Here is an 8,310-nt window from a genome sequence, read left to right as displayed (position 1 = left end):
CTGCCGGAATAATTTCCACGGATTGACGTTGAAAACCTTTTTTATTACACTTTTTTCATTTGGATTTTAGAGTTCCGCCCTCTTCATCTTTATTTTATTTAACATTGATTTCCAAATCTATGTACTTCCTCTTTAAGCTCAAAACTTAATGTTTTCATGAATTATTCACGCTTATCAAAAGTTAAATACATATGGACATTTAATTTTAATTTTAAATCCAGTTTTTTTTATCTCCTAAAAGGTAATATATATTTCTTGGTTACTTTAGTTAATACATAATACATAAGAATTAAATTCAAATGAAGTTCAAACAACATTTTTTTTTTTAATTCATGTTTTAAACTAAGATCATAATTTTCCTATCATTGGTAAAACAATAAATATCACAAGAAAAACAAAAACAAAATCAAACATAAACATCCTTCATCCAATCACATTCAAACAGCTACGAACTGTGGCTTCAAATAAAAGTTTGGTTTTTTTTTTTTTTTTTCCAGACAATAACACATATTAGATAGATGCAACTTCATTTTTAAGTGCTGATAAAGGTAGCTTCCGAGTTGGTTGTTCTTTGCAACTGATGCAACACAGTAGTGGGCAGCGAGTTCTTATTGGCGGAGCGCAGCGCCTCGGCGAGCGGTCCGCCCATCGACGCCATTTGTGTGGCGGCCCATCCAGCAGCCCAATTCAAATGCATGTGCTCCCCGTCGATATTGCCATTTTGATGAAGATGGGGGTCGCCACTGCCTTGATCAGAGCCTCCTCCCGTTGACAATTTCAATGACACGTCGGAGGATGACGACGGTGGGTTCCCAGCTACCGAAATTGAAAGGGATGTCGGATTCATTCGTTGGCTGGCATTGCTGTTGTCGCTCCCACAGCCACCATTTTCGGACCTCGGCCAATCGTCGAAAAAATGCCTCAAAATGTGCCCGTCGGATTTTCCGTCTCCGGCGGGGCCCTCTTTGTGGGATTCATAAAAATTCTTATTTTCCGATAAGGAATCAGAGGACGCTCTGCAGAGAATAAAAAAAAAAAATTGGGAATAAATAAAGTTAGATGAATTGAAGCGAAGCATTATTAGGCAGAAAGTTAATGGTTGGGAAAATAGAGTGTACGGCTAGAGAATCATAAACAGACAAAAATTTTAAGTGGGACCCAAATAAAATCTGACCCTTGATTGAGATGGAGAAGATCAACGGATGGGGTTTGTCCACATACACAAGAATAATTCCCACTTTCCACCGTCAAAAAAGGCCGACCACCGCCGCCACCAACAACACGGTTAGCGTTAGAACAGAGAGAACAACCGCCGCTGGATACGGCGGTGGTGGTGGTGGAGGTGGGTTTAGTCGTGGTAGTTTCCACAGGCTTTCTTGAACGGTTACGGCCACGGTGCATATGGCGCTCACAGTACTTCTGCCCGGCGACCACGTCTCTTGAGCAACGCCATTTTTTGCCGTCGGTTCTCCGGCACCGACCTGGCTCTGGATCCATGGCGGCTCTGCCCCAATACCCTGCTTGTAATACTGAATATCCAAAGTCATTTTAAACAAAACCCTCATTTCAGTGATAACCAAAAATTTAAAACCAAGAAAGAAATGGAGAAGAGATCAATTGACTTCGATTAAGAACATATTTGAGCGTTACTTCAAAAGATTCACTCCAAAAACATGTTTTGAATTATTTCAAAATCTAATTCCAAACATGCCACAAGAGCCGAGCTTTTTCTCAAATGGGTCGCTCTGTATTTGCAAGAACATTTAAAGAATATGTATATAAAGGGTTAGAAAGTAAAAATTTGAAGAGTTTTCTTACGAAAAAATCTGATTCCACCCACAAAAAGAGAAGGGAAAATGGGCGAAATGGGACTTACAAGTGGGATAGTGGGGGAAATGTTGAAGAGGATGATGAAGAAAGAAGGGGGCAGTGGAGGAGAGAAGGCTTTTCTTGATGGGGTGGAGAAGCTCCGGCGGTACAGCGGCGCCGGCCAACATATATCGGAAAATGAGAGCCTGAAGCTCGAGTTCGTGCCTTTGAGCCACACTGAAATAACCCAACATCCCTGTAATCAAATCAAGGCAAAGACAACCAAATAACAGAGCAGTTAAATGGAGAAAGAAGAAAGGTTCTGAAGAGGAAAGGAAAGAAAAAGAAAAAGGCTCACTGGGTAATCTATGAGAAGAAGAAGAAGAAGAAGAAGAAGACGTTGAATCTGGAAATGCTGACAACATATTGGAAGCTTTGGAGTCGTTAATGGAACCAGGAACGAACAGAGGAAGAACAGAGGAGCAAGAAGACGGCTGTTGCTGCTGCTGCTGCTGCAGCCGATGAGGCTGTTCGACAAAAAACTTACAGATTTTAGCAGACTGTTGCGGCTCTTCCACCTCCTCCTCCTCCTCTGACTCCGCCTGCCTTCTACACTTCTTCAGATCAAAGTCCATTGACAGAGAAATACCAAAAAAAACAGAGCTTTTGACAGAGAAATATCTATGCTCCTGTTGGGTTTTTAATATATGCTGCTGCCTTCATTTTCATTGGGTATTTTCAGGGGAGAAAAAAGCTTCTTTTCTTGGCAGTATTCAGGGAAAAAAAAAGGGTTGGGTTTCTGACAATGAAACCTGCAAAGTTTGTTTGAGAGCAGTGGAGGAGGGGGAGGGTTAGGCAGCTGCTAGGGGCACTTAGAGTAAAAAGATGTACAGACAAGACAGATGAGATAAAAGAGTAAAAGTATTAAACACAAGAGTATAGAAACATCTCTCTACTAGACACAAGGCTTGATGAGAAATTAGAAAGAAAAAGCGAACAATAATTATTAGCGATGTACTTCAGCTGTTATAGCACATTGCCTTACCTCATTTTTTCGTTATTGCCTTACCTATAATGTTAATTAGTTCATCTCTTTTCACTGTTGTTGCTAAATTAGGTTAAAAAATACATGTTACTTTGAGGTGAACAAAATAAGCTGAGCGGATTGATTGGAAATTTGAAACTAACTAAGTTGACTTAGAAGTTAAAACGTAGAACCTTTGGACATCGGTCTGAACCAAACCACTGGCCTTTCGGTCAACACAACCGGACATAAAACACGTTTGTGTTCATTAATGAAGGAACCCATTGGACATCGGTCTGAACCGACAGGTGATTACCCTACTATCATTATTGTTATCAAGAATATATTGGCTAAGAAAAGAATAAAATAAACATTTTTGTTTCAACTTTAAAGTTACGCAAATAGAAAATAAAAATGCTACTATAAATTAATTAAAAAGATCTTTTGTTTAAAAAATATTTTTAATTTTTAAAAATTTCCATAATATTCTTAAACTAAACAAATTTTAAAATTTTAAAATTTTAAAAATATTATAATTATTATTAGAGTAAAAATTGTTAATATTTTATTTTAAAAAATACTATTAAGTTTTCAAAATTTTCATTATTACAGATAAACTTTTTTTTTTAATTAAAAAATACTCTTGCTATTAAAAAAATTTAAAAATTTCTCATGAGCTTTCAAAAATAACATTAACAAACTTGGAGATGATCCAGGTGTCCATAGATGATTTTTGTTCATACATTGACCGTAGTAACTTTTTTATAAAGATAAAGGTGTTATGTAACCGCATATGCCCACCGGTAGCCGATATTGTCTGCTTTGACCTATTACGTATCGTCGTCAGCCTCAGAGATTTAAAACGTGTGTATGTTGATTTAGGGTTTAGGGTTTTAGGATTTTAGGTTTTAGGGTTTTAGGGTTTTGGGTTTTGGGGTTTGAAGTTTTGGAGTTTGGGGTTTGGGATTTGGGGTTTTAGGATTCGGGAATGGTTTCCACATCTTTATATAAGGAATATTTCATGTCCCTTTCCACATAATGTGGGATATTACAGTAAAGAAAAAAAAAAAAAAAAAAGATGTTGAGATGACCAAATTGGTCTAAGGCGATGGTTCGAGTTTAAATCTCACTACGAACATGGGGTATGGTCGACAATATCTATCTTTTGACCCAATAATCAATAATCCATTTTTTTCTACTTTTATTTTTATTGCATTAATTATACGCACATCAGCTTCATTTAAAATATATATTATTTTCAAAGAATCGAGATATTCTCTTCAACTTGGCAAATAAATAAAAAATTGTAATTTAAAAAAAAAAAGAAAAAGAAAAGGGGGCTTTTATTTTCGGCTACAAAACCCAATGAAAAAGAATAAAGATGTGGAGAGTAATACTCAGATTACATAAAACCCACATTTTTTTTATTAATAACAAAAATAATTAATTATAAACTTTCCATATTCCCTAATTTTATCCACAGTTTTAACAAAAAATAAAAAATAAAAAATAAAAACAAACATATGACCTTTGTTGTAAATTTGAAGTATAACAATAATTTAATATAATTAGTAAAATTTAATTATGTTGGCAAAAAAAAGAAAAAAAAAATAGAGTTGGGAGTTGGGAGGGGATTTTGGGAAATTGTAAGGGCATATTTGTAAACGTGAAAAGTAGCAAAAGCAAAGCAAAGGCAGTACTAAGCTTAAGAAGGAGGGGAAAGAAAGGAACCCCAGGTGACCCAACACACACCTTGGGATCCATTTGCTGGGCCCCACCCTGCTCCTCCACGTCACCTAATTCGTCTCTATCCTCATTAATTCCAATAATATTTATTAAAATCTTAATTTAATTACAAAGGGAGAGACAGGGCGCATACGACAATCTCAAATTCTGTCAGAAAAGTGCTCCCAAAAATTCAAAAGACCCTGTCAGAACCCACAGCTCCTCACGTGCCTCCCTTCTCCCTTTCCCTTTATTTTCTATTTTCTTTTTACATTTTTTGTGTGAGACAAACCAACAAAATTAAAAACAAAGGAGCTGCACGCCGGCACGCTATGTATCACGTGCCTCCACGTGACTTTTTTTTTTTTTTTTTTTCTGGTCTCTCCACGCGCCCCCTCCCCCTAAAACTATTACACTCGAGTTTCTCTTCGGTGTATCCCCTCGCATTGTAACACTAACTTACGCTGGCTGCTTCTTATTGGACCACGCGTCGTCATTTTCCTTTGGGCCCAAATTAAATTGGGCTTTCACCCAAGTTCGCTAGCCCAAGTGTGCAAGCCCGGAGATAATGGGCCGACTCCAAAACTACTGCCCCTTAAAAAGGTACTGCCTTCCAATTACTTATTTATATTATTTGATTGTCTTTTAATTTCGAATAATATTTTCTTTTTTTCATGTGCATTCTAATTTATTAAAATATGGTTACAAAATGATATATCACACGCTCTAAACATTATATATATATATATATAAAAGAAGAGGAAGAATTGAAATTCAAATAGGAGGGCATAATTGTCAAACTAACACGAGAAGAAGGGTATAATTGGAAAAAATTGTTCGATTCAAAGGAAAGGACAGCAGGCAGCAGCGGCAGTTAGTGTTCTAAAAAGCCGAACCCAATAATGGGCCCTATGGCCCACTCGGGCCCATCAGTTTGACTTGCAAGGGCCCATCCAAGAGGGCATTTTTATTTTTAATATACATAAGGCTGCGTTTGGTTGCGCAGTTGAACGGTATACGGACAAAATTAATGGGTGAGGGTCCTAACCCCAAACAAACCCGACAGTTGAACTAAAACGCTTCTAGATTTATTTATTTAATTATTTATTATTTAAATTGATTCTCTGTTTTTGTTTTTGTTGTATAGTTGTTAATTTATTTTCAATAATTTTTTGAAATTGTGTGTGGTACATAGCCATCAGTGGCAGTGGTTGGCAATTGGGTCTTTTCACCTAATGCTTTTCTATTATTATTTGTGCCATTTAATTTTACACCTAAATTCTAAATATAAAAACCAAAATTTGTTTTTTCTTTTAAATAAAGTAAGAAAATAGAGCTTGAGAGCGTTTTAAAAAATTCAATTAAAAAATATTTAAAATGTAGTGGTAGTGGATAAAGGTGAAGGGAGAGGGTGCATTGTAGTTTATAAGTTCTTTGGTATACCCAGAGCTGAAAAGATTGAAAGACAGCGCAAACCCCATAATTTGTAAAGCAAAAGCAAAAGAACAGAGAGGAAAAGGAACGAAACCCAGAAAGAAAGGAGGAAGAAGAAGAAAAGGGTTTTGTGGGTAAGGGAATGCAAATTGAATAGAGTGAGGAACAGAGGAAGAGCAGCCATAAATGGTGCAGAACAGCACAGGAAGCTTGAGCTTCAGCAGCCATTTGTGTAAGGAAGATGAAGAGATTTCGAGGTCGGCTCTGTCCACTTTCAGAGCCAAAGAAGAGGAGATCGAGCGGAAGAAGATGGAGGTCAGAGAGAAGGTTCAAGCCCAGTTAGGCCGTGTTGAAGAAGAAACCAAACGTCTCGCTTGCATCCGTCAGGTAAAATTTCGGGGTTTTTCCTCCAAAATTTTCATGGGTTTTTCTTAGATTTTGGTTTATGAGACACCCTTTTAACTTTTCTGCTGTGTTTTACATGAATTTGGTTGGAAAATGGGACATAAAATTGTAGAACATCTCTTGAAACTGAGTATAATTTTGGGTAAATCTTCGTCCAAAAGGTGTGTGGACAAGGGATTTTTAACCTTTTGCCTGATTTAGTTCTATTATCTACGGGTTGTGGGATTAAATTAATATGTTGTGAAGGGATTAGAAGCGGCTTCAAAGAGTTCAAAACACACCCCATTCCCCAGAGAGAGGAGAAATTCTCATTTACACAGATTCTGTTGGTCTTAGCTCATGAATTCAAGTGGTGGACTCAGATCATTAGGTTATAAGCAAACCAAAAGCAAAGTCATAACCATGTCCATGATTTCTAACAGTTGGTGCTAACCACATAATCAACAATGCTTTGGTGTCGGTGGGTCGTACGAGTCATTCCGTTCTAAGATTAGCTTAACTGGACAAGTAATTATAGAACAGGAGTATGTATGTGTAACCGCTCAAACCCACCCCTAGTAGATATTGTCCCTCTGGGCTTTCCCATCCGAGCTTCCTCTCAAGGTTTTAAAACGCGTCTACTATAGAGAGGGTCTAGCCTTACTCCCGGTCTTGCACTGTTCGATGACTAGCTCTAAAATCAATTGTAACAGTCCAAGCCCACCGCTAGCAGATATTGTGATATTTGGGTTTTCAGTTCTGGGCTTTCCCTCAAGTTTTTAAAACGCGTCTACTAGGGAGAGTTTTCCACATCCTTATATAAGGAATGTTTCATTCTCGTTTCGGTATGTATGAAACAACAGAAATATGGCAATGTCTTGGTTTGGAGTTTGGAATTGGTTTTTTGGTGCTCTTGTTGTTTAGTTTCATGAAACAAAGTGTTGCAAACACCAGGAGCTCGAGGCACTGACCGATCCAATGAGGAAGGAAGTGGCACAGTTTCGTAAGAAGGTCGACGCCGTAAACAAGGAATTGAAGCCTCTGGGACATATCTGTCAAAAGAAGGTAAGATATGGGGGGAAGGATTAGCGCATTGCTTAGCATATAAGATGATATTGCATTCTGTGAATCTCAATTATTGAGCTGATGTTTGCATCCTTTGTCATAGGAAAAGGAGTACAGGGAAGCCCTCGAAGCCTTCAACGAAAAGAACAAGGAAAAAGTTCAGCTAATCAACAAACTAATGGAGGTAAATTCCCCTGAATTCCTTTAGTTTTCCACGATTTCGACGCATCAGTTCAGCCACAGTTCGAGGCGACTCGAATGGCCTCCATTAGTTAAAAACTGTGTTTTTTTTCGTGTATTCTCGTCTGAGTTTCGGTTGATGGATTGATTTGGTTTTTTGACAAGCAGCTGGTGAGCGAAAGCGAGAGGTTGAGGCTGAAGAAGCTGGAGGAGCTGAGTAAGAACATCGATACGATTCGATAACCATATCGTTTGACTGATCAGAACGACGGTTGACAAAGTGATAACCCTGTGTTTATTAGGCTTTGGCGTGTGATGTATTTAATCTAAAGAAGAAAAAGGAGCTGTGTTTGTGTATTAGTTGAAATGTTGGCATTCCCTTTGTTTGTGTGTAATTTTCATAATTTGTCTTTTTCTTTATTTATTTTTCCTCTTCAGAGTTAACTCAAAAAACATTTTAACTCATTTTAGGAAAGGAAATGACTTATCTATCCTTTTGTTTTTGTCTTTGTTTTTTTGTTTTTTGTCTTGTCTTTTGTTTTTTTTTTCTCTCTCCTCTAATGGGGAATATAGATCCATCTAACGGCTATTTCAAGTTGCTTCATTTAATAATTAATAACAAATTGCATAATTTAATGTTTATATTTTTAAATATTAAATTATCCCAAAGGAGAGAGATTATCGTACTT

At 37.2% G+C, this 8,310-nt stretch overlaps 2 protein-coding genes across 3 annotated transcripts; one reads left to right on the top strand and one right to left on the bottom strand.

The window, feature by feature from the left end:
- Positions 1 to 335: 335 nt before the first annotated feature.
- On the bottom strand, positions 336 to 2,621 carry LOC111791263 (growth-regulating factor 3). 2 transcript variants are annotated; one of them, XM_087122073.1, is made up of 4 exons: positions 2,168 to 2,621; positions 1,877 to 2,065; positions 1,175 to 1,517; positions 336 to 1,016 (listed from the first exon to the last, which is right to left on the bottom strand). In XM_087122073.1, exons 1-4 carry the CDS (start codon positions 2,442 to 2,444, stop codon positions 533 to 535), a joined length of 1,293 nt encoding a protein of 430 aa, XP_086978199.1. In that variant the 5' UTR covers positions 2,445 to 2,621; the 3' UTR covers positions 336 to 532. The 2 variants fall into 2 exon arrangements, with proteins under 2 accessions (XP_086978199.1, XP_023528302.2); XM_023672534.2 differs by having other exon boundaries at positions 1,175 to 1,529; positions 2,168 to 2,615.
- Positions 2,622 to 5,936: 3,315 nt separating this feature from the next.
- LOC111789614 (uncharacterized) lies at positions 5,937 to 8,124 on the top strand. The gene is made up of 4 exons (XM_023670241.2): positions 5,937 to 6,379; positions 7,331 to 7,441; positions 7,545 to 7,625; positions 7,790 to 8,124. The coding sequence occupies exons 1-4, from the start codon at positions 6,179 to 6,181 to the stop codon at positions 7,862 to 7,864; spliced, it is 468 nt and encodes a 155-aa protein (XP_023526009.1). The 5' UTR covers positions 5,937 to 6,178; the 3' UTR covers positions 7,865 to 8,124.
- Positions 8,125 to 8,310: the final 186 nt, after the last annotated feature.

The sequence above is a fragment of the Cucurbita pepo genome, chromosome 3 (assembly GCF_057944985.1).
Source record: "Cucurbita pepo subsp. pepo isolate OVF chromosome 3, ASM5794498v1, whole genome shotgun sequence".
NCBI lineage: Eukaryota > Viridiplantae > Streptophyta > Magnoliopsida > Cucurbitales > Cucurbitaceae > Cucurbita > Cucurbita pepo.
Note: the sequence above shows the minus strand (reverse complement) of the source record. Positions and strands in the feature narration are given on the sequence as shown.

What these genes read in the sequence shown, in the direction of transcription:
- LOC111791263 (XM_023672534.2), bottom strand. Translation starts at nt 2,444, where the DNA reads ATGGACTTTGATCTGAAGAAGTGTAGAAGGCAGGCGGAGTCAGAGGAG. An exon ending in TTCTTCTCATAGATTACCCA is followed by an intron (nt 2,066 to 2,167) that starts GTGAGCCTTTTT and finishes ATTTGATTACAG; the next exon opens with GGATGTTGGGTTATTTCAGT. An exon ending in TTTCCCCCACTATCCCACTT is followed by an intron (nt 1,530 to 1,876) that starts GTAAGTCCCATT and finishes TTGGATATTCAG; the next exon opens with TATTACAAGCAGGGTATTGG.
- LOC111789614 (XM_023670241.2), top strand. Translation starts at nt 6,179, where the DNA reads ATGGTGCAGAACAGCACAGGAAGCTTGAGCTTCAGCAGCCATTTGTGT. An exon ending in GACATATCTGTCAAAAGAAG is followed by an intron (nt 7,442 to 7,544) that starts GTAAGATATGGG and finishes CCTTTGTCATAG; the next exon opens with GAAAAGGAGTACAGGGAAGC. An exon ending in TAATCAACAAACTAATGGAG is followed by an intron (nt 7,626 to 7,789) that starts GTAAATTCCCCT and finishes TTTGACAAGCAG; the next exon opens with CTGGTGAGCGAAAGCGAGAG.